The 26,444-nt window shown below is 35.9% G+C and overlaps 1 protein-coding gene across 9 annotated transcripts in view; it reads left to right on the top strand.

Annotated features, from left to right (window-relative positions):
• LRRFIP2 (LRR binding FLII interacting protein 2) overlaps positions 1–26,444 on the top strand; it is a 53,278-nt gene that overhangs the window by 4,371 nt on the left and 22,463 nt on the right. For 8 of the 9 annotated variants that reach the window (XM_027900585.1, XM_027900587.1, XM_027900583.1 and 5 more), the window contains exons 2-3: positions 4,715–4,819; positions 13,710–13,796. In XM_027900585.1, the coding sequence (XP_027756386.1) occupies positions 4,730–4,819; positions 13,710–13,796 (177 nt within the window). In that variant the 5' untranslated portion in view covers positions 4,715–4,729. Of the gene's footprint in view, positions 1–4,714; positions 4,820–13,709; positions 13,797–14,466; positions 14,518–17,669; positions 17,724–18,867; positions 18,934–22,431; positions 22,507–23,244; positions 23,293–24,926; positions 24,981–26,444 lie in introns of all 9 variants that reach the window. The other variant, XM_027900581.1, reaches the window with a different exon arrangement.

Below are 26,444 nucleotides of genomic sequence, written 5' to 3'. Positions count from 1 at the left end.
TGAATATATGGAGATTGTGTCTACACAGGTGAATTTTAATTATCTCGTAGTCTTGGTTGAAAGAGAAAAGGAGAATTTTGGTCTGTTATTTATAGCCTGTTCACACTATAGTATCTGGATGCCTTGTATGTGTGCAATGCCAAGTATGCTGGCAAACACCCAGGCATTTAGAACAGGTGGTGTCATTGAAGGTGGTGAGTGACAGGCCCTTAAATTACAGTGTGGCTTTCTTTCTTTTTTTTTCAGTGTAAGATGGGTCACACTTTTTTTCTAGGAAGCAAGAAAGAAACAAAGAGAACTCAAAAGGTAATAGAAACATGAGTAAACAGCAAAGACTTTGGGAAGAGTTAAGATTTATATATGCCTGAAGTCAAGACAAATGAGAGGGAATTTGAGGGATTTCCTCACAGGTATTCTGGTTTGTTTGGAGACTTCAGACACTTCAGTGTTTTGGAATGAAATACAACAGGATGTCACTTCAACCATTGTGCAATACAGTGTGTAACCCTGCCTATAGTAAGAATTAAGCAAGTAATAGATGTGACTCGAGAATTCTGAACTGTAAATGCAGCAGATATTATAATGTTCTTTAATGATAAAAGATAGTAGCAAGCTGTTCTTTGTCTGGTTGTGTTTTGGAATTCTTTTTAGCTATTTTTTTATGAAAATTCTAATGTTACAGCATGTATTAAATTCTTTATCACATGCAGCAAAACGATTTTTCCTGTAATTGGAAAGTTACGGAAGTGAAGCACCTCAGAAATATTTCCACATGCATATGAAGTATTGTTATCTTGTATTTTCCTGAGAAGTAACATCATGATAGGTATAGTATTAGACTAGTAAGTGTATTAGCAGTAGGTCTAAATTTCTTTAGTACTGAACTGTATAACAAGAAATTAAATACTCTGACATATGTCAGCCTAATTAGAAGTTACATGGAATGGAAGAAATTGTGTCAAGACCCTTGAAGAAATATTAAACATCTTATTAAAGGAAGTTTATACTGAGGTTTATTTTCCAAGTTGACAGCAGTAATAACTATAGAATCATATATTCTCTTTTGGAGGGGATCTCTGGAGGTCACCCCTTGCCCAAAGTGTAGAACCAGATTTTCAGAGCCTTGTCTTTAGGTATGGACTTTTCACGGCCTCTATAGGTCACTGTTTAGCTGTTCTCTGTTCTTCAACTCCGGGGTCCCTTATCTGTACATGATTGCAGCTGGATATATGGGCACTCTGGATTTGCATGTACCTTTGCTATTCTCTGGTGTCTGCTGTGCTATGCCCTAATGCCTGTGCAATGAGACCATACCTTACAAGCTCACACTGATGCACTTACGGTGTGTACTGACCCTCCCTGTACCGATCATCTGCTGCCTGGAGACCAGGAACTTGGATCCTCCAGGAGAGATGCTGTACTGTCTGGCCTGAACAGATAGTATGATACAGTCAGTGGGGTGATGTCTGGCATCAAAACAGTTTTTTACTGATGCTGTTACTCTTCCGAAGTTTCTCGCACTGGTACAGACTTGCAATTTTTTTTATTTTATTTTATATTTATTTTCAGGAGGATTCCTTTATTTCAAACACTTCTTTCTAACTTCCTACTTACTGTTTAATTTCCTACTTATTTACTGATGATCCTCTTGCTCTTCAGTGTGACCAGTTTTGGGCCAAAACCTTGTCAGACAATTTTGCTTATTTGATTCACGCACACAAAAATTCCCATCTTCACATTTGTTATTATCCAGACCATTTTGCCAAGGATGGGCCTTGCAAGCCACTAAACATTGGCCCTACAGGCTGCTTAGTCTTTCATGTGTTCCCAGTGTTCTTAGGGTAGCCTTTCTCTTTGTCCTTATCAGTCTTAGCCTGTTTTGATTTCAGCTGAGCTTTGGCTTTCCGAATTCCTTTCCTAACTCCTCCTTGTAGGCAAAGGCAGCATCTCTCTATACCTTCTGTGTAATCTGTCTCTGCTCCCTCTTGTGTTTGGGCTCAGTCAGAGTTGTGTGTTCACCCTAAGTGAGAAGCATGGCAGATGGCAGGCAGGGATGCCACATTTCCTTCCTCCACAGTGGCTGTCACAATTAATCCACAGTGAGACTGAGATGAAGTGTGTTTTGCTTATTTAAAGCATCGTCATCTAATTTTTATGAATTTACTACTCTATGTAAGTTAGTACTTACTGTTCATCTGAACATAGCTGTACTAAAAATAGCTGTATAACTCATTACATTCCTCAAGTCTGCCAGCTAAGAGCGTTTCACTGAATTAATAAACCAAAGTTAGTTGCCTGTTAGAAATGGTATGTTGTTCAAAGGATGTGAACAAATGCTGTTCAAGTCTATGATATGTGCAGTTACTCTGTGATTTTTTGTTATGTTGGAAATACTTAAGAAATATGGCCCTTAATGTACAAATTAAAATAACTTCATTTCATGCTTAGTGACTTTGAGTAGATAGGTTGGAGTTTTGTTCTTACATGAACTGATCTGTTGTAATGCCAATTTTATTATTTTTCTTGTGGCTAATGAATAACCTTGTCAAAGCCTTCTGTAGGAGGAGGAGGAGTATTAAATTGTGTTGGTGTGCCTTCTAGTTAGGGCCCTATCTGCTTTTAATATCAGAAGTCAGCCAATTAGAGTTTGTGAAAAAAGATGCAGATTTTTTGAGACATTTATTCTGAATGTGGACAGCAATCAGTAGCTCTGAGCTGAAACCTTTGCCACAGAGATCTACAAACTGCTTCTGCATGTATTTATCTAAATTACCTGAGTACAAAACATGTTTGCTTGATTGTTTTTAAGACTAAAAATACAAACTCTTATCAAGTGGATTAACAGTGGCAATAATCATGCCAGGCCTTATCCCAGAGTCTCTCTTTACCCTGATTTTGAGCTCTGCTATCTTACTTCTAAGACCCCTCCTAATCTCTGATAAGAGCAAGGCTGGAATCTTGTATTTCTTCTTGAAAGTGTGCTGGTACCTAATAACAGAATTAAAGCCAAAACAAACAACAATAACAAAATCGTGCTGTGGAAGAGTAACAAATAAATTGAACAGGCAGGTGTTAAAGACACTCCCTGGCAGGTGAGTCTTATATATTGGTCTGAATGTCTGTGTTTTATCCAAACACTTTGCACTGCTAAATGAATGAACAGCGCATGAAAGAACGGATGGAATCCAGGGGTGTAATTATGTCCACTCTTTCCCGTCAGGAGTGTGTTCCTTACTGGACAATAGTACTGTATCTTCTGTGACCCATTAGGGTGCTATAGTTTTATTCCCCTGCTATTTATCTGCAAACACTGCAAGCTCTCCTTTAAGATCTTAATAGAAAGGAGTTCTTTTGTGCTTGCAGTATTGATCTCGGAATAGCATCTTGAAATTAATAGAATTATTGAATAATTGTTGTATCTGGCTTATGCAGAGAGGACTAGCAGCATAAACTTAAGGGGGGGACAAAAAAGGCATAGAAGCTAAAATATATTATTAAAAAAATATACTGTGATGCTACCTGGTATCTTTGAGTGCCAGAAAGTACTCCAATGAATTTTGGCTTTGTGATTGCCCCATAAAAATAATAAAGTAAAAACTTCACTTGTACAGAAATACCTGTCACATTTTTATTTTTTTCCTCCTCCCTCTTTGAATCAGCTGTAATCAGTTACTGAATCTTTGCTGGTTAGGCCCTGTATGAAGGGTAGTTCTTGTACCAGTTCAGTTTCAAAAGGATAGTTAATAGGAGTTCCCTTCTAGACCTTTTCTATTTGCAGGAAGAAATTTTTGTTCTAAGTAAGGTGTTTTGTCAAGCCCTGTGTGGGATAGTTATCTTGTTGATATGAAATAGCTGAACTACCACCAAATTCTAGTGCGATGCTGGGAAGGACCTGGATGTCTGGAAGTAGAGTTTCTTTACGATATTTGAAAAAATCCAATAGAGGGTTTTTTGGTGTGTAACATTTGTCTGTTTGTGGCTGTATGGGCTCTTTTGTTTTGGTGACTTTTATATGCTTGCAATTGATAAGAGGTTTCTTGAAGAAGACTAAGAGGGTACTTTTTGTATTGTGAAACTTGTTATGCAAGAGAATGGTTTTTAGCATAAAAAAGTCTTTATTTCTACTGTGGTAGAACTTGTACTTTAGAAGACAGCAGTCTTCCTTCTCACAACTGAATGAGAATACTTGTATTAAAATTAAGCCCCATCTAACCTGCTTGGATGCTTAGAAAAGTTTGTCAGCTGAATCTGTCTCTGCTTTTTGGAGAGAACTCAAATGAGCATGTAAATTTAATTCTTGAACCCTTTGTTGCTTATAGTTTTTTCCCATCCATAAATTAAAAGGATACTTCTTTTTAGGAGTTACACAAAGTGACAGACTCCAGAGGCTTTGTAAATGAACGAGGAGAGTTGACAGCTGTGCCTGACCTTGAAGCTGCAGTTAAACTGGAGGGCTCTTTTGAGCAGAGAAATGCTGCGTGTGCACCTTGTGGGGTGCAGGGATGTTCTATAAAGCTGCCACAAGTTACTGTGATAAAGTTTTACCAATATGTGCCAATGGCTTGTAGGTTTCTTCAGTATTGTCTAGCTAAAGAATTGGAAAACTTATGACATTTTGAACTGTAGATTGTTTGTTTGCTTGTTTGTTTGTTTGTTTTTAATTCCGGATCTGAATGAAAACTGAGCTTTGTCCTGTTTATGTTTTCAAATACAGATCCAGATAATAAAAATGGGGACTCCTGGATCAGGACGGAAGAGAACTCCAGTGAAGGACAGGTTTTCTGCAGAAGATGAAGCTCTGAGTAACATTGCCAGAGAGGTTTGCTAATTTCAAAGTGTCTTAAATGCAAAAATAGGGATGAAAGCAATCTCATTATCCAGAAAGTTACAGTTTTTTAAGCTGTGCATAAAAAGTGTAATTAGACAAATATATGACAGTTAATACATTCTAAGAATATTTTCAATCAAAAAACTGCATTTACTGAAATGTCATCACAGTGAGTTAGTAATTGTACGATTAGTGTAACTTTACAGAATCATACTTAAATTTAGCAGATATTTCTACAGGTAGTTACATGCTTAATTGAAAAATGAAGTTTCTATCTCAAGTGTAAAACTAAGAAAATTACACGTTTATCCTGGTACAAGGTGTAATATTCCTAAGATGGTAAATACAGTGCGTTAGTGTTGAGTGACTAATAGTGATATTAAAATATATTTGTCATAGATTCTATTCTGTTCGTATACAAGTGGATACGGAATCTTTGAGCTACATTATCTACAAAGCTGCTCACCCTAATATACGTAAATGAGTGCAAAATGCGAATTCAAATTGACTTTGTAATGTAAACTGTCTATGTATGTGCATGTAAGACAAAATAGGGAGGTGATAAGTCTTTGAAAACAAAGTTTCTTTAGGCATTTTCAAATGTATCCATCATAGACTGCAGGCAAAAGATGGGCTTTGCCAATAAAAAAAATTAATTCAGCTGGTAACTTTTCAGAAAGTGATGTTCCTATCACTCCTAATGGAAGTCTTGCCCTGCGAGCTAAGTTCTGGTGGGGACTCTGAATCATGCATGGTCTCACTCCTCAAATTCTTTCTCTCAATTTTTGGGGAAAGCAGTTAATGAAGAAGAAGGAATATGGCCTTAAAATTCTTATTTGCATGGTTCCAGTACAGTAACATCAACTTGCCATTTAGCTAGAGAAAGAGGTCTCAGTAGCAAGATGTAATAAATATTTTCTTACTTAAAATTACTGTTGGGCTTTGTTCTCGTACATCACTAAACCCATCAATTAAAATTTGAGCATGAGTGTAAATTAAACAAAAATCAAGGGGGATTCCCCCTTGGTCCTAAATGAAATGAATACTGGGACTCACCACTGTAAGTGTTATCTCACTAAAATAATGCCAGTTGCACATCTGTTCCAGAAATTAAAGGTATATTGTCTTTTCTCCTGTCAGAAATGAGTTGGAAAAGGAAATTGCTGAAAAGCTCATAAAGCTTATTCAGTATTTTGAGGTTAATCTAAATCTGCTCAAGATAACCAAAATTTTTATGCTGATCATGTCTTTTAAGGGGTGGGTATTGCATATAATCTTTATCTGTTTTATGCCTAGTAATAATTCTTAAAACCTAGTTGAATTAAATTGGTCTAAATGTTCCTTCTGATTTTCTCATTAAAATTATTTTTTTCTCTGATATTTTTCTATATTTTGAGTGTCACCTTTCATGGCTCGTTAGATAGAAGAAAATTCAACATATTTCAGAATAAAATGATTTGTTATCCTTTCAAAGCTGTGTATAGCCCCGTTTCTTCTTTTTTTATTACCTTATCCAGGTTTCACTTCAACAGCCTTAATTCAAAATTATTATCCAGTTTAGAAGTCGTGTGAAAGGTTCTGTGTCATCATGAATATTGTGTACACAGCATATACTACTGTCAGGTTACTAATCCCTGGGTCAGTACAGGAGAAGTTGGCCATCACGTCCCTTGTCAAACAGTGGCTGTTGTCATTGAATTGGTAGCTGTAACTCATAGTGCTGGCCACCTTATTCTGGAGAAAACATACTCTAAAGGAACAGGGTGCGTTTCCTAATTTGTTAACAGGCTTTTCTGCTGTTAAATCCTGTCTTTAAATAACATCTGATTTTACGGTGCTGAACAGAGGCCTTATCATTTGAGGCTTGGGAAAGTTCTCAGTTAGTATGCTGGCACACGGCATGTCAGTTCTCAGTGCATGAATATACAGAGTAGATATAGTTTGTTCTAAGCCCATTATCTCAGCAGCATGCCGTGCTTGTCTTTTTATTGTCAGAGGGTGTTTTGTTCCTCAACTTCCTCTTCTGAAATTACCTTTTCAGTAGATGTTACTTACTACAGTAGGACTGAGTCCTGTAATCCACATGTTTTCTGTGGAAAGTGTTCTAGGTATCAAGAGATAGCAAACAGAATATGCTGAAACAAAAGGCAGCGCTCAGAATGATCTGCATGGTGCAACTGCACGGAAATGCTCTGGGATTCAGAGCAGTCACAAAATGATACTGGAATTATCCGAGTTTGTAATAGTAGCAGAGAACTCTAATGTAGTGTATGACGTTTCAGAGTGGTTTTTCTCCAAAAGTTCGGATTTCAGAGTGTACTAATTTTTTTCTTTGTCAACACTTTTAATTTGACAAAATTGCAATTTCTGTGTTCAAAAAAAACCCCAAACAATGTGGTATCTTGCATTGGTACCGGTAAACATTGCTTTCTAGGAAATATTGTTTAAAGAATTCTTCAGTATTGATCCACTAAATTAATTTCCATATAGTCACTTTTCTGCACTGGTTGAATCTGATTTGTCATTTTATATGAAAAATATTTAATGTAAGACAAGCACTATCATAGGATCTGAGGGCCTCTTTGTCTTTGATATTTCTTTCATTTTTTCCATCTTTCCTCTTCATCAGAAAACTCTTTTTTTTATGTTGGCTGTCCCTTCCCCTCTACCTGTACATACTTCTGGTTTGTAGCGAGCTTTATCACAACTTTTCCTTGCTGTGGGAGTTTGCACCGAGACAAGCTTTTTTGCAGTGTCTTTGTGCTAGACACAAATATGCTAAAACATCAACTAGAGTGAATTGATGCGTTATTCCAAGAACTTTTGCTTTACTAAAACTCTTTCTCTGGGACCTACTTTTTATACTGTCATGTGTTATTCTTCCTGGCATTGAATTCCCTTGCTCACTGGAGCTGGGGAAGAGTGAAGGTGATGTACATATACAGGGACGGAGATCTATCCAATCATATTTTTCTGGAAGCAATGCACTCTCCCTATTACTCTGTGTCTGAAGTGAGATTAGTTGCAGTTGATCAGTTTGGCATCTTACCCTGGTACAGTAGACTTTATCGTGTTTGTTTCAAAAGCTGTGGGAACAGGTGTAGGTATATTGTCCACGTGTTCCCTGCAAGGCAAAGAAAAGGAACTCTGAGTGAAATGCATACAGTTACATTAAAGTGGAGTAATGGCAAGTGTATTCTAATTATAGCAAGATTAATTTGAAGGCAATTTATCTCTTGTAAGGAAAAAAAGGGGCTATCTCCTGAAAATATAGAGAGTTCTTTATACCATCTTCTGATTCTTTCTCTAGCTGATGTAATGGATTCTGAAACTGTTAGCATTCTCAGATTGACAAAGAATAAAGCCACCTGGTGTAGAAGACAGCTTCTTACGTCGTGTGGAAAATTCTACCCTCCCAAAGTACAGATAAGGATTGTCTCGTGTAACTTCAGGCTCCTGGCAACATTATGTTCTTATTTGTTAAACAAAAAGGATTCCTACATGACTAGATAAATGAAAGCTGAGGTTCATGTTCTCAAGGTTGTATTCACAGTCTACATTGGATACAGCTGATACGATCTCAAGATCTGTTTTCCTTTTGGGTTTGTTATGGGGACTCTCTGCTCATTAAGGTGTTTTGTGGACAGAATATCTTCAGCTGAGTTGTGCATCACTGCTTCACTTGTCTTTGTAATTTACAGACAAGCTGTGTTCATTTTAAATATTTAGCAGTAACCTGTCATCACCAGGCATCTTCTATGATTACCTGAAACTTCTTTCTCCAAGACCAGCCTTATATGCAAGAACAGTGGTTTCAGTCACTTCTGTGTTCTTACACTGACCGTGGTTCAAGCTCCGTTACCATGAATATAGTGAGAAGTCTGACTCTTGTCAGCTCACCCTCCTCAATCTGATAAGCAACCGTTTGAAGGCACAACCAGGATTTACCATTCATAGCCTTTTTTTTCTCCCCCATGCTTCCATCAGTAACCCTTCCATTCTTCAGGGCTGAGTAATAAGATGACAGAATTAGAGCTTGTGGATGACAATTGCAACACCATTCACTTGATTTCTGCCTTATAGAACCTTGTCTCTGGTTCTGGTGTTTTGGCTTTTTTTTCAGGAACTGTTCTCATGACTATTTTCACTGTGTAGCAGGAGCCTTGATGCTCTTAAGAGGTGTTTTCTCATGGGAGAGAAAGATTAATTTGGATTTAAAATTCACTCTGTAGTTGCTCAGACTTGGAGTATAGTGTAGTTGTTCTTACTTTGGTAAAGATGTCATGTTACTGAATTGTCATGGTAGAAAAAGCTAAGAGTTCAATATTTTTAAATGTTGAAGGCTAGATCGTGAATTTACAAAGAGAGTTAACAACATAGTCTTTTTCTTATTGAATCTATTCAAAGCTCAGTGCAGTTTTTTATCTGCATATGGCTTCAGCTTCTCTTAAAAAAACAAGCAAAGCCTCAAAGAATCCCACCCTCATGCATATTGCCTTTTTAGATGCTAGATGATTTTTTAAATCTGTTTAATTAAGCGATCTTTAGTATTAATTCAAAGTTTACTTTGCTTTTGTTTTTAACAGTGGTTAAGAATATTATATATATATATATATATATATGAAAGATATTCTAGAGATTTTCTAATCTATATATGAATGTGTAAAATACATGGCAAAAGAATAAGAGACATCAGAAATAATGAATCTTAAGCCTTTAAGTCATGTTAAACCTTAAGATTTTGTTGTTTATGTTCTTTGCTTTGTAGGCAGCTGGAGTAGGGACATCAGAAATAAGGGGAAAAGAGATCCTTCTGAGCAGGCATAAGAAATACTTTTGGCACATAAGCGATGTTGTTGCCTCAGGTCCACGAGACCGTAATAGAGATGAGGGTGAAAAGCGTGGAAATGAGAATACAGAAGAAACGAGCAGCAGAAGAGAGGAATGCTAAAATGGTTTGGATTGGAAAGGACCTTACAGATCTTCTAGGTCCAACCTCCCTGGGACACGGTCACAAGACTCTTTGGTGTTTGCTTAATAAGAAATGATGAAATAAACTTCAACTTGCCGTGTGCAGTAAAGTATTAAGAACTAGGGTGAACGTTTGTCAGATGCTCACTCTGCTGGCAGGGTGTCCCGGTGCCGTGCAGCCCGGGGCAGGCAGGGAGCCCCGCGGCTCACCGCCACCGTCTGGGGGGAGAAGGAAAACACTCCTCAGTCGGGCCTCCCGGATTGGAAACTGCAGGACTGTGAACACTGCGTAACACTTGGCAGAGAGAGAAACGAGTTTCATGTATTGTAGTCCCTAATGACAGAATAATTCTAATTTTTTCCGAGGTGAATAACATTTTATTATAGCTTATATTTTATCCTTATGAAGCTTTTATGCTGAAGCTGAGCTAATTATTAAATCATCTTCTCCAGAGTATGAAAATTAAAAATAAAATACTCTTGCTTTATAGTGAATTCCTTCTTGCAGGCAACGGAAAGGAAAAAGTTGCTTGTCTATAATATGGAGACAGATGTTATGCTTCTCCTTGCTGAGTATGGAGGGAAACATGTATCATATCAGTTCCATGTACTACCATGCTGCTTACCTGGGTGAAGAACTTGGTCACTGCTGTGAAGAGGCTAAAAAAAACATATCAGAAAGGAGACACTCCATATTTGAACTTTATGAAGGCATTAAAATTAAAGTCTAGTCTTCTTCCCTTTCTCCTTTCTTTCGTGCCATAATATTTTTGATTTAACTGAATTTATTTAACTTTGATTTAACATGTTATCCTTGAAAGTTGAGGTATATAGTTTTCAAAAGATTGTGGTAGAGTATGTATTTAAAAACAAAGATGAAAAAAATTGAAGAAGCACCAATGGGTTTCTAAATGACTCTAAGTAGTTGTTAATAATTGGGTTTTAGGTGATGTAGTGGTAGTTCAGATTTTTGCTCCTTGGTCCCCCAGAAAAGTTGAGACGCTGGTGTCCAACAGTCTGTCAGCATCTTGTAAGGAGACCACCAGATTCACAAGATCAGAGGGTACCTTGACCTCCCTTGTTAGGGGGAACTCAGCAGAGCCAGGACCCCTCAGTGGGTCCTGCCAAGGTGTTATCCACCGCTGGCAACTGCAAGGACTCACTTTAACAGAATAACACTTTTTATTAATACAAACTGTGACAGTTTAATAAAGTTTGAAGGTTGTGGGTGATAGTGTCTACTGCAAAAACATGTTTTAAAGCCATCTATGGATATGTACAATAAGCAAGAACTAGCTGTGATACAAAGCAATCTAATTAATATGCTATGGAGTAAGCACAAGCAAAAGCTCTAGTCCTAAAAGCAACTTTTAATGCCCATAGAGCATATTTCTTACCCAAGGTGTCCCTCGGGGTTGAGGGGGGGGAGAAGGTAGACTCAATCCATTGACTGATCCCAGTAGTTTTGGTAGAGGTCTATTCCCACTTTCCCCCTATCCCCAACTTACTTTTATACTATTTTCTTTATGTTTGGGTGGAATTTGAGTGGCTCTAGTCATAAATAGCTTTTATTTTTGATTGGTGTACCTAATGGGAGGGTGGTAGTGGTTGTGGTTTGACACTTGAGGAGGGGGTTAGACATGTCTGTTGGCTTCAGCAGCAGAACATCTTGATTGTCCCTTATCAGACAGATATTGTACGGTCTCAGTACCACAAGGTTCTCCCATTCTGCTGGGATTAGAGTGGAGGGGGACCACGTAATCTCCACTTCATTCCACAATCTGTTCTGTTTCTCTGAGCAGATGTTTATTGTTGTACTGAGGAGCATGTCAACCTCCATCTATTTAGGGAGTTGCAGCTGCTTTTTTCCTTAAAATTCTGAATCCCCTCTAGGTTTAACTCTATCCATCATCCCACAGGTGTAAATCAGAAAACTGACCATGTCACCTCCTAGAAGGAGAACATTGTCCTGCTACTTATATGTTTACTAAGCAAGTGCAATAAAATAACCTAAACAAAACGAATACTGCTTTAAAGTATTGCTTAGCTGCTTGAAAACAGGCAAAATGATCATATTCTTCTGGAATGAAATGCTGTGTCTGCAGGTGCAGGGAAAGTCCACCATTTATATTTGGTTTTAAGGTAATGCTTTTTAGTACCTATTTTGAATTTAAGCATTCCAGGTGAACAGGTTGCTTTGTTTTCTTACTTAGAGCAGAATTAATAATCAAAAAAATACAGGTATGGCACTTGGTGTAAAAACAGGTGTTTGTCCTTAAGGAAGAAGGGAAAAGATAAGTAGCATGAGCGTGTTCGTATACAAAAGAAAATGTGCAGGTTTAGTTATCAATTAATCCTTTATGAATTAGTCCAAGTGGTAGCAAAGCCTTTAAATATGCCATGAGCAGTAGTGGTTTAGTATCTTTGTTTTGATTCTTTCTTCTTGGTTATTACGTCTTTTTGTGGCCAAAGATTGTTCAGTTGCATACGTGCCTGTACAAATACTACGCGTAGTCATTTTAAAGTCCACACATCAGTTTTCAAGTTATATTCATAGTAATATTTCTGCACTCAGTTCAGACTTGCATCCCAGGGTCCTGAGGGCGCTGGCTGATGTTGTTGCCAAGTCGTTCCATATTATATTTGAAAAGTCATGTTGGTCAAGCAGAGTCACCAGGGACTGGAAAACGTGGCTCCTATTTTTAAAGAGCATAGAAAAAAAGACCCAGGGAACTACAGATTGGTGAGCCTCACCTCTGTGCCTGGGAAGATTGTGGAGCAGGTCCTCATGGAAGCAGTGTTAACTACCTAGACTTTTGTAAGGCCTTTGACAAGATTGCTCATCACATTGTTATCTCCAAACCGGAGAGACATGACTTTGATGGGTGGACTATTCAGTGGATGAGAAATTGGATGGATGGACCCAGGCAGAGAGTTGTGTTCAATGAGTCTGTGTCTTGATGGAAACCAGTGATGAGTGGTGTCCCTCAGGGGTCTGTCTTGGTACCAGGGCTCTTTAATGTCCTTGTCAGTGAGACAAACAGTGAGATCAAGTGCAGCCTCAGCAAGTTTGCAGATGATGCAAAGCTGAGCGGTGCATTTGGCACAACAGGTTGAAAGGATGGCATCCAGCGCAAACTAGAGAAGTGGGCCTGTAGGAACCTCATGAAGTTCACAAGTCCAAGTGCAAGGTCCTGCACCTGGGTCAGGGCAGTCCCAGACATGAGTAAAGACTGGGAGAAGAACTCAGTGATGGCCACAAAGATGCTCAGAGGACTGGAACACCTCTTCTACGAAGATGGGCAGAGAGAGCCGTGTTTGCTCAGCATGGAAAAAAGATGGCTTTGGCGACACCTCATTGTGGCATTCCATTACCTGAAGGGGTTTATAAAAAAGAGGGAGAGTGACTTTTTACACAGGCAGATAGTGATAGGACATAGGGGAATGTATGGTTTTAAACTACAAGAGAGTAGGTTTAGATTAAATGTTAGGAGGAGATTCTTTACTGTAAGGGTGGTGAGGCGCTGGAACAGGTTGCCCGGAGAAGTTGTGTATGTCCCGTCCCTGGAAGTGTTCAAGGTCAGGTTGGATGGGGCTCTGAGCAACCTGATCTAGTTAGTGGCACCTGGTCTGTGGGTTGGAAGAAGATGATCTTTAAGGTCCCTTCCAGCCCAAGCCGTTCTATGATTCTTTTATCAACACGTAATTCTTTTGACTAGCAATAATATCTGTAAAGTTGAGTACGTATTCTTTCTGAAATTTCTGTCTGAGAACTCTAAATTCTTTACTTCCTCTGTATTGTGATGTTAGAATTTGAATGTGTAATTGTGAAGGGATTATTAATTTGAGTACTTAAACCATTCTTCAAAAAACATGTTTTTAACTTTCATTATTTTCAACCTGCTTGTAGGCAGAAGCCAGACTTGCAGCCAAACGAGCAGCTCGAGCAGAAGCAAGAGATATACGTATGAGAGAGCTGGAGCGACAGCAAAAAGAGGTAATGTAACTCATCAGGAATCCTTACAAACCTGTCCTAAAATTAATAATGTATTTTATTTCTGCATTTCCATAAGATTTTTTCTTTTAGTGTAATTCAGCTGCACGCTAGTATTTTCAGCATTAGGATTGGATTTTACTGAAAGTGTTCACAATAAATACCTATTGTCAGGATATTTATTTTTAAAGAATTAATAAAATTGGGGTCATATTTACGCATACACTTGTGTGTTGCTCCACACATTTCTCCTAAAACAAAAGTTTGCATTTCTTGAGAAAAAATCTCTATAAACTAGGTTTTCAGCAGTCTGGTTATTTCATGGTTATTGTATTTAATTCAGGTTTTGACATTGCATGGAGAAGATTGAGAACTTATTCTTTTTAATGATTATGTTCAAATCAATGGATTGCTGATATTTGGTTGTTGTGGGGAGGGGGTTCTGTGATAATAACAAGTGCCATTTGCAAAAGAGTTTTTGCCTTAATTTTAGCTGGTTCTTCTTAGGCCATAGATTCAGGTTTTGAACTGCTTTAGGTATCTGGTATTATACTGAAGGTTACATGGCAATTTAACTAGATTTTTCTGAATTTTCGATTTAGGAATCCTGTCTTGTGTGGTGACTAATTTATATTGTAAATGGTTTGTTTGTTTTTCTTTTTACATTCTGTAGTTTTCTCAGCGTTCATGTGATAGAAAATGGGCTCATATCCAGAAATGGATGGTAGGCTAAAATCACCTGTTGTGCATGTTTTTGCCGTTCAGAGAACTAACAGGATTTGAAGGAAGTAATTAACTAATGGTTTGCTGTGTGTCATTTCAAAGTGTCTTACAAGCAATTCCTTATAAACTATATGTTGATGTGGATATCCAGGGCACTTTATAGCAGCAAAAAACAAACTGTGGAATGACATGATTTTCTTAAAAAGAAATGTTTTGTGTTTCCACCCTGTGCTGACTTAAAGTTATTAATCTATTTTACATGAAATGAGATTAGTTTCAATTAGGTAAATGTCTTAATAATAATTGTGACAGTTTCAGTTAACTTCTTGGGCTTGAGTTTATAACTTTTTTCTTAGTGGTCTTGCATTTGTTTTTCTCCTCTTTTGAGTAACATGGCAAATCGTAGTGTCTTTACGAGTGATTAAGTCACTTATGACTTAAAAATCAACTATAGATGACTGAAGAAACCCTTGTTTTCAGTTAATAATGATGAAATATTTGGCTGCTTATTCACGTTAAAAATAATAGGGAAGGCATAAAGATAGGGTTACAACCTGAGAAAACTGCTGCTCAATTTATTCTAAATTATCACAGAATCATAGAATAAACTGAGTTGGAAGGAACCCATAGGACCATCAAGTCCTTGCACAGGACATCCCAAGGATCACACATGTGCCTGAGAGCATTGTCAAATGCTTCCTGAAGGGAACTGGGCTTAGGATGGAGCAGAACCCCCCTAGTGGGGGGGTTGCCAGTCTGTTTTTACCCCATTCGCTATAACTCTTTGTGTCTGACCTCACACGTCACATAACACGGTTATCCAGCTGTATGATGGACATTTTGTTCAGAAGGACACTGTGTGAGACAATATCAAAAGCTTTGCTGAAGTCCAAAAAGATTACATTTGTTGTTTGCCTAGATGAACTGGGTGGGTTCCCCTGTTGAGGAAGAAAATCAGATTTGACAAGTAGGATTTTCTCCTCATTAAGCCACGTTGGCTGTGACTGATAACTGAGTAGTCCTCCAGGTGTTTTTCAATACCCCTCAGAATAATGTTTTCCATGATTTTACCAGGCACTGAAGTGAGACTGACATTATTGCAATGTTTCTTTAGAGAATTCCTTTCACAAACTTCATGGGCCTCTTAAAAAGGTGTATGGAAGATGTGAGAGTTTTTCTGGTTTTTAGGAAAATGTTTACTGGGTGAACTGTGTGAAGGTTTGGATCACCAGGATTTAAGTAATACATGCGGATATTACCCATAATTTCAAAAAGTTTAAACCACAATGACATTTAATTGGCAACCCTGTTAAGAAATCCTAAAACTGTCATTAGAATTTTATTTGCAAAAGTTGTGCTGACTTTATATTGTCTCTTTGCTAAACTGACATTTGTGTATATATTAGTTCTCATGTTACTTATATTGAACAACACAGATTTCTGTTATTTCTTAGCAGAATGCACATTTGAAGGTTTTTTTGCTCAAGAACAAGGGTTTCCAAAAAGTGGAATACAGATTGCATTTGTGAGCAATCTCACGTCAAAATCAATGCCACTCAGCTGAACGCCGCCTTCCTTTTGCAATCCTAAAGGACACAGCTGCTATAGGAGTGTGCACTCCTTTCATGGACTGGGAGACCTAAGATCACATATGTATCAGATAACATGCATAATTCAGACTTCAATTGTTAGAAATCAAGCTTGATAGATACCAGCAGCAGCTGTCTGTTTGCAATATGTACTGTAAGACTTTATCATTTGACCTGAATATGCTGAACACTTAACACTGGCTTTCCATTTTCTGATTGAATGTCAGGAAAAGACTTGTTATCCAAGAGCTAGGAGGAATCTTATGTAAATAGCAAACTGTCTGCTTGCCAGGCACAGATGTTACTAACAGGTATTTGTCCATTTAGACCAGGGACACAAAACTGACACATTTACAATTGGCAATGATCTGACTATATTGTGCTGAAAAGTTAAATAGCATAAATACTCCTTTTAAACTTCAAAACAGACATTACAGAGAGGAAGACTAAACTATCATTATGAAATGAACATACTCTCTTCCCCGGGAAATTTTCTTGCAGAATTTTAACTAGGCCTATTGAATAGTCATAAAATAATATTAAACAAGTTAATGTATCCAGTGGTAATGTGGAAGATAACTATGTGACCATAAGCAGTATGAAAACCAGCTTTAGTCTTTAGATATCCATCTATGATCTGGAGATGAAGCTTTTAACTCTAAAAATAACTGGCTTACAATCTTTAGAATAGTTTGATATATTGAAAACTGTAGGAAGTGAGTAATTTAAGGAAGAAATTGCCATTTCTGGTTTTATAGCCCTGTTGTAGCCTTCAGATTGGATAGTTTTAAAATTATTCTTAACATGTTTACATACTGTAACCATTTGAGATGCTTATGGCATGTGAAACATTTTAATGTTTTAATTTTAAACTAGTTGTGGTGGTTTTGCCCTACTTCTTCTCATATATTCCTTTGTGTGAGCCAGAATGAACATTCTCTCATCTTTCAACAGAACAAAAGATACTAAGGTGTCCTAGCTAGTTATCCTCTCTCAGATTTTATAACTTGGGGTTATTATTTTCCTTGGCACTTGAGAGCAGAGCTATTTGTAGATGGGTTTGCTTAAGAAGCTTTGTTCCTATAATAGAGAAGAAAATATAAAATAGGTATGAGGAAACTGAGAATAATAATCTCTTTTAGGGCTAAAATGACTTTATAAAATATTCACAAACTGAATGTAGGAGTTATATAGTACATTTCTTACTAATGTAGATTTGTAAATCTCTTTTTTTATTTTTAATTCAATTTCCTAAGTTAAAAAATCTTATGCTTTTTTCTGCATTAATATACTAATCATAAGAAAGACTGACTACTGAACACTGATTATGAATTGTATTACCCTGCCTTATTTATATCTCCCAATGTAGTTTATTCGCATTCTTACCCAAAGCAGGTGAAACCAGTTCTTCGGACTTGAATGAGTTCCACCTTGCCATGGATTATTTAAAATGACACATAGCATTAGAAGTGCTAACAGCATGTTGCTCATTTTTGCTTCCTAGTGCTGTCTCAGGTTCTTTTTTTCTTCCCTCTGAAATAACTCTGCATTTTTTCTTTCTCAGGAAGACTCAGAGAGGGCCAGGTATTCTCACCAGTCCAGTCAACATTCATATTTGGTTTGTGTTCAAACTGTATACTTTTTCTTTTTGATGATGGCCTTTAAAAACCAAACAATAAAAAATTTGGGTTTGGGTTTCCTTTTCTTATGGAGAGGATGAAGCTTTAAATCTCCCAAGTATTATCAGTTTTATTTTAAATCTCATATAATGTTGAAGTTCATCTGATATTTCATTTCCTTCAGTGTTAACAAAATAATTTATATTTATATGTTTCGATCTTTCTGTCTTTCCTTGCATATCGAGTAATACTGTGTTTCTATAATAATTGTGGAAGAAAAGGTAGTAGTACCTTAAGATACAATTTGAAGAAGGGTTTGGTAGGGTGCAAGATTTTATTTCTTTTAGAAGGTGGGATTATTCAGTAGTGGCAAAAAGTTACCTGAATGATGCAAGGTGTCCCAAAGACTGCTAACAGAAATATTTATTGTATTATATAGCCTTTTCTGTATCGTCTTGAGGTCATATACAGTGCTAAAGAATGGTTTTATTGAGGTTATGTAAACATTTTCCTGGTCTTAGTAGATCTGTCTAGAAGTCAGCCTGTCATTGATCCAGATATATAGGCCAGGAAAGGGACAAATAACTAAAAGAAAAGGATTGAGTTTGTTTGTTTTGGAAGGTGAAATGAGCTGTTTCTCTGTGTGACTTTGAAAAATGGTGATTGTTGCTTTCTAAGAGTTCTCAGCAATTAAATGTAGTCTTTGATTAATTGAATTTTGTGTAATACCTCGCAAGTCCTGGTGTCAAGCGTTTTCTGTAATTTATCACACAGGTATTTTTACCAAATAATTTAAATCAGGTAGCATTGACTACTTTTCAAACTGTAAATGGTTAATAAAAAAAATTGTGAAATATGCCATGCGCTACACTTAGAAATTTATGAGCTAGTACAGGTTTGCTCAGATCTGCTCTTGTCTTGTTGGACATACCAAATACGCTGAGGTGGAGGTTGGGTAATCGACCATTGTCTAAACAAGAGGGTTTGAACTGAGCAGATAACTGAGCTCATTTTAGGTGGGCTTACCTAGAATTTCTTTGACTGCTTTGGTTATTTTGTCTCACTCAGTAAAGATTAACAGTTAGAATTAAATTTTTAAGTTTATTTCATGTATTTATGTATTCTTATAATTTCATTCTCAAGAATTCTTTGAACGTCAGTGCATCTCACAGGAGCAGAGCAAGTACCTCCAGAAGGAGAAATCTTGTGGTGTGCAACCTGCAATGAGCATGCTTTTTATTTGTGTGTTTTGTTCACATTATAATGTTTTCTGTGTCTACTTACCAAAGCAGTAGCTTGGTGAAAGCATGAATATAGAAAATGGTATTAATGGGACTGCTGTAACTATTGTTGTAATCAAACACTTTGTGACACCAAATTTGGGGGCTCAAAGCAAGTGCTAAGTGAAGTTATCTTCAAGACAGAACACTTAGAAGTATGAAGAGAATTTATCTCTTCAGTCTCTCTCTCCTAATGTCCCCAAAAGAGAAGTAAAATAAAGTGACAAAGGTTGTGCATCAACCTTGATAGGTACAAAGATGATGCTACAAGTTATTACAGGAAACATTTTTCTCTTTTATGTTGTGATTTTAATACTTTAGTCAAAGCTGAAATATGGAAATTTTAATTTTTCAGTAACGGGTATTTCTGTGTATTTTGTGGTATTCCTAGTTTAGGCAACTGAACCATTTGTTTGTAGACAGACTGTTAATGGTTATAAAAGGTTTAACTGTTAATGGTTATAAAAGGTTTAAGTGTTGGGGTGATAATGATTATCTGAGTAATCTGTCTTCATTTGCCAGTAGCAAGGTTGCTTATTGGTAAGTAATAATTTAAGGCAGGAACTGTTTTTTTAAAAAATAAACAGTTAAGTTGGTTAAAACTGATACAGTGTCCTATGGGTACTGTATGGTAATAATTCTAGCAACATAAAAAGGTATCATAGACTCTAAATTACATCTGTAACATTAAAATTTTATATAATATATTGTTAATATTGGATATATTGGAATTATTGAGATAATATGAAAATAGTATGAAATAATATTAACAAAATCTGTCCTATAATAACTTATAAAAAATATAAACCCATGGAATTTTTGGTGTTAATTTGAAATCTAAAAGAAATTTTCAGATAGCTGTCCAAAATTATCTCACTTTTCATAAATTGGGATGCTGTTGGGGAAAAAATTAGTTTTTAATAAGTGTTCCAGCCTCAGAATGCCCTTTAGATTGGATAAATGGCATTCCTTCATGTATAAATTTTCATATTTTTTAACATTATTTGATTTTAGTTTCGTTTTCTTTTACTTTAGTATGACAGTGCTAAGGATAGATCTGCAAGATACTTGGTTAACACTTTGCATGTCTTTGAGTGAAGTGCAGTGACACTAACTAGCAACTTTGAATTACTGATTTTAAAAAGTATGTAAACTTGCACTGTCACAGTTTCAAACCTAGCATAGTTTCATCATTCTAACACTTTCTGTAGAATGCATGGATAAACTTTTTCAGGTTAAAAAGACAGCTGTCTTTCAGTAGGCACTTTTTAGTATTTATTTGTTATTTCTAAACTTTGTAGTGAAGTGACACACAGATTAGACTTGGAGGACATTCTTTAAAAGAAAAAAAGTGTCTGTATGCATCTATTTGCATTCTCCATTTCCATATAGAAACTTTGCTTAACCTGATAGAAAAATATTTCAATCCCGAGAAAAAGCGGGTGGTTTGTATACCTTTACTTTAAAAAATTATTTCATATTTTTATGAAGAGGTAATAGAGTGCATCATATTCTCAGTGGTATTATGACACATAAGATCAAGTACCACAAAAAGCAATATGTAATCAACTTAAAACACAGTGTTTTGTTTAAACAGCACTGCTGTCTCAATTAGCTACAGATAGACAAGCACAATACAGTGCTAAAATAGTCTGTATTACTAAGCTTTTTTAATTTGTATGTTGGTTTTCATTTTTTTTTGTGAAATGTGAGTACTAGCTTAAGCAAAGTCTGTGTTAATCAGAATAAAATTGGTTATAGTTTGATTTATCAGATCTTTTCAACACAGTGATAAAAGCATGGCCTATTTTTCTAGTCATGTAGTTAGAATTTCTGTGGTGTTTCTGTTTTAGGTGAAAACCCCTGAAATCACTGTGTTCGACCTCTTTATGTTTTAAAACTGAAGATACTGTTATAGAGCAGTATTAATTTTGTAATTTTTATTCTTAGAGTCATGTTTACAGTGAATCTCATAGTTCAAAGAAGAGAGCTGCTTATTCCCATAAAGATTTATTGGTTAGTTATCTATATATAATATTCATTATAAATATGCAAAGTGTGTAGAGTTATATGCTGATACAATTATGGATAAATTAATTAGCTTACTGACGTTTGCATAAATGTTTTTAGGAAAAAAGAAACCTCTAGTATTGATCAGACTCTGACCTGAAGTGTGTTTGTATCGGTGCAATACCATCAATGAAATCATCTAAATAGAAATCTCATTCTCCTGGAGGTCTGGGGAAGGCTCTTGGAACTATTTAAATGTGCCACTTCTCCAGATCAAAGTTTATTCAGTCAGGATGGATATATGTTTTCTATTACTACAATTTTCCCCTATCAGATAGTTAGAAATATTTTAATACAGTAATATTTTTTAATTTTTAATAAATATAATAATAATTCAATACAGATTGAATTTTGCGTAGACCTTGACATTAACCCAGTGACTTATTTAGAAAGGCGTGTAGATTACTGGGATCTTGCAGAAACTGTTCTGTGAAGTTTAGTGTATAACATGTGAATGTAATGTCAATAAATTAAATCTTTTGCATGTCATTTTTCGGAGGGTTTTCAGTGCTGGTTGGATCGGGGGTTGAGGGAGTCAGAGCAGCAGTGGACACTTGAGTTGAGAGAAGGCGGAAGTAATTTTTCTATTTACTTACCGTTTCTGTATTACAGCATTTCTCCATGCACGTTCGAGGTGCTCTTTTCCTCTTCCCTCAGTTCCTAAATATATGAATAATAGGAATATTTCTGCTTCCTGTTGCCTATTGAGATATGAAGTACTGCATTCTGCAGGCACTACTTTTTGCCATTCTCTTCATCTGTCTGGTTTTTCTTTTTTTGGATGTGTATATAAATTTTTTGGCTCACATTTGCCTAAAGAGGGAATTTGTATAGAAAGTATCAAAACCCAACAGAAATGAGCCAGACTTTCAGTATGCATGTAAAAAACAGTGCTAGGGTACAGGCTAACGCTGCTCGTGTAAACATTCAGCCCCTATTAAATTATTGGGGATTTCTGTCCTCTCTCCCCAAAATGCTTTGATTTATGATGGCATCTAATGGAAAAAAGATCAAGTAAACAATTGTACTAATTATTAGCAAGTTTTGTCAGTAATGTATTTCATGCTGCACTTGTCAAACTTTTGGAGTTTTCTTATTTGTTAAGGAGGAAGAAGTCACAAAATTATTTATTATTTTGTTTGAACATGGCATTAAAGTATAAATAATGCTGATATACAGAGTACAGCATAGTTTTGGGGGTTTTAGGCTTACATAAATTTTGAGTCAACCATAGGCAAAATTTTACAGCGTTCTGTACAAGATGGGAACACTTGGGCAATGTTAAGATAGAACTTTTATTTACAAGACCTACAGATGCAACCTTTGTTTTCTCTCTTCTTCCCCCCCTCACCCTCAGAGTGGAATTTACTATGACCAAAGAAATTATAGCAGCCTTGGATATAGTAAACCAGTTCCTTCCTACCATATTCGGGTCTGTCTCCTTTTCTTATATTAATTTCATTATTTATATAAAATATGTATATTTGGGTTTACTTACTTACGCTATATTATGCAAACTTTTCTTTTTCCCTCTATGACATTTCAAGTTATTACATTCAGTAGTAGTTACAGCTGCCTTTTATACAAGTAATGTATGATATGTAGATTACTCTTGTGTTTTGCATGTGGCATTTTAAATTTCAAATAACTGCTGTTTCATGATTGCTGTATGATTTACGAAAAACAACTAGCAGCTGTGACAGTTGCTGTTTCTAATTCCTGTCTTTTAAAAACAACAAAAAAGAGTCTTAAATGTTTAACAGCATTGTACTACTTTTTTTTCACAGTAATATAAATGATAAAACAGTGCTCTGTCATGAGATGAGTAGTATCTTCCAGTACCTGCAGCTACTGCCATGGTCAGGTTTAAATAAGTAGCTAGAAGAAATCGAAATGTCATTTGAAAACTATTTAATTTCTTATCATTCTCTTCCACAGATCTTCGAAGAATACTAGATTGCTTTAATTAATGTTTTAGTTTGATTTCAAAGATGACTGGTTTTCCTGGAGGTTTTTTCCACACTTTTCTTAAAATTTCTGTCTATTCTAGATGTAAAATTTAGTATTTAAATCTTTAGAACTTTTGGGGAATATAGAGTAGTAATAGATAAAATAAAAATTATGTACACAGAAAAAGTGTTTCTGACTTTCTCTATTCTTCACGCTATAGTCATCTTCTCTATACAGTTATCCAGTGGCACCAACTAGGAGTTACAGGGTTAGTACAGTAAAATAATATCTCACTTTTTTTTTTAATATGTTTCAGTGGCCTCTGACCTTCATAGGTCTCTCCTTCTTTAAGCACCGGTTTGATAAGAAGTATGTTTGGTTCATAAGCACCATTTGCATGGCTGCCTTAAATTTGTATTGTATGCCCATGAGGCGGGACATGTACGGGTTTGATATTTTTAGAGTTGTAGCTTTTTTTTTGAGAATATGCACAAAGCAAAGAAAACAATTTATCTAATTCCAATCCAAGTGTGTCATTTTGTGGAGGTATTCAGTTTAATGCTGTTACCATTGTTAGATTGTCTCTTTAAAGTATTTTAGTGGTTGCTGTTTTACTATTCTTTTTACAGACAAGCATAATGATTCCGAATGCAGCAGTGATGCTGAAGAACACTGGGGTTAGACGTAGTTAATCCAAGCATACTAAATAGCAGCTCCATGTATAATATTAAAAATGTATTTAGGAGGAGTTAAGCATTTGAATAGGAAAAGTCATTGTTGGGAGATTACTGAAATTTGTGGTAAATACACTTTGAATACCTTTAAATAGGATGCCTTATTTAAATTTAGTAAACACACAAAAATGCAATAGCATGAAAACCCAATCTGCATCTGTATAGCTAGAAGTGCCATAAGAATAGCTAAGATAGCTCTGCAAAAGGTTATCTTTAGAAAGTGACAGGCGTGCCTGAAACTTTGTCTTTTGCTGTCACAGTAGTTCAAATCCAAACTATACTGCCATTTAGAGACATGCTAAACCTATGTAAAACATCATCAAGTATTCTTATGAAATATTTTTAAGTAGTTAATGAGGTCTTCTTCTGCATTTGGATTGCAAATCGATAATTTACTTTTTTTGGCTTTGTGATATTGTCAAGAGAACATTAGAAGATTCAGTGAGAGAACAAGACCATCATGACTGCTATTACATTATACATGTAATTCTAATTTCTGCTAGAGATCTCTTCATAGGTAGGAGCAAAGCAGCATGAAACTGTAAATATTTTTCTTTTTAAATTGTGTTACCCAGAACTGTTTTTATTATTCACTGCATTAATTGATTTCAGCCTTGCACCTTTAAACACTCTCCTTCAGGAAAACCTGCACAGATGAGCATAAAATAAAACTGATCAGTGTACAGCATAGCTTCAGTTCCCAGGGTTCAAAACAGTTAAAACCAAATTGCAATTTAAGTATTTTATTTTATTTTATTATACACATAGTTAAGATCTGATTTTTTAAAGCTATTTGACGATTTTGAAGGGAATTCTTAGATCTGTATTTCAAAATAGACATCCCTAGTAGTAATAATAAAAGCTGGTGAAAAACTTTAAAATTTGTTTGTTCTTTCAAAAAGTATACTATTAACTGGATAGGATAAGATGAATTATGTGACAGTGCATAAGAATTATAGCGTATGAATGTGTTATAATAATTTCTGAGACTGGATGTAAATGGTATTTCATTCCTTCTTTCTCAGGCCTCATTGTATGGTCAGGGAACTCATATAGTTCTCGCACTCCTAGGTGTAATAGGCTTTTGGTTGTTTCTTTAATTATCTTTGTTCTCTGTGGACAAAAATCTATGAAAATTGTGAAAATGTCCTTCATAACTTTTCTTTAGCCATCTGAATACAGTTATTCCTCGAGAGCAAGCTCAGTCCGAAGTAGTCCTGTGGTGAGCGTTCCTCTTGCATGATGGGCTGAGTGGTTTGATACTAACCAGCAGTTATGAGTATGTACAACTGGGATTGTTTTACTGACCAACACACAGGCTTGATTTTTCAATTCCACATCAAAGCAGTTTAATTTTGTCGGACAAAGGTGTGATTTTTAGCAAGATGTAGTTTTAGCAGTAGGACTGTAAACTGTAGAAGGAATAAAAAATTGGGTGTTTTAATCGTCTTTTAAATGTTTGTTATCCATATAGTTGAAAGCAACTGCTAACTGAAGTATAGTACATTGTTAGGGGTGCCACCCTATGTCATAGTTGGGGCAAGCACATGAAACATAAGTCAATACATGCAGAAAAATCTTTCTCTTGGGAAAGAGGACTAATGCAAACTTTGCTATATCATGCAGTATGAAGTAGCTCGCTCATTTCTGTGGTGACTGGGATTCAAAATTGAGAGAAATTAATTTCTGGATCTTTATTGTATTAAAAATGTCCTTCCAAAGTTGGGGTTTTGTGCTGCAAAGTGATTTTAAAGAGTTTTACTTTGCTTCTGCCACAGAACAACTGTCTTAGTTTCATTGGTACAGCTGCTCATTTGTCATGCTATGCAGAAAAAAAAAGTAGATTAGCGTTCTAGTCTGGGCTAAATTGAATTGTTCAATTCTTTTTTAATCTTTCATGTATTTACAGTGTTACAGATACTAAAAAGATAAAATAAAACCAGATTTCTCAGAAACAAATGTTTTTAGCTGTAACAGATATCAGAGTGAATTTTTGAGGGTGAAGGAAAAAAGGTATTTTTGCTGTTGCTTTATGAAATTCCAAAACCTAAGAGGTATTAACATCCATTTGTAGTCTCTTGAACTGGGAAAATACTTCCAGTCTCCTTAGTTTTTCTTAACACTGAGATCCATTTTTTCAAGTGTATACTTTAAAGGTATATAGGAATATATATAACCAGATCTCAGTATGCATTCGTTATACCAATAATGCCAAGGTACCATTCACTCATACAAGTGAAAGCTTAGTAGAGTTCACAGTATTTGTTTAATGAAATAATCCTGCAAAGCAGATGAGGTAAACATGTTAGAAATAATTTCACGTTCACTTTCTGCTGTTTCTGTGGTTTGTATTTTGGTTTCACTCTGGATAATGCATTTGAAGTCAGCTTAGTACTCTTTGGGAATCAAAAGAGCAAGCAGCAGAGAAGATGGAAACAGAAAGCACTGGTGAGAAACTCCATCTTAGAATGTATCAGTTTTGATAAACTGATTGAGAAGGATATTAGAAGTACAGAAGTTGTAGAAGGAGGAACAGCAAGGTTTGTCAGATGTATGGACTTTTTAACAGGACAGATAAGTGGATTTTGAATGAAAGGGCACAGTGTTGTTATATATTGTAACCTGAATTGTTGTTCTTTTGCTGTAATTATAATACATATATGAAGAATTCTTTTCAGCATCCTTA

This window comes from Empidonax traillii, unplaced genomic scaffold, assembly GCF_003031625.1.
Source record: "Empidonax traillii isolate 1590-97213 ecotype Southwest subspecies unplaced genomic scaffold, ASM303162v1 scaffold741:size898883, whole genome shotgun sequence".
Classification (NCBI taxonomy): Eukaryota; Metazoa; Chordata; class Aves; order Passeriformes; family Tyrannidae; genus Empidonax; species Empidonax traillii.
Note: the sequence above shows the minus strand (reverse complement) of the source record. Positions and strands in the feature narration are given on the sequence as shown.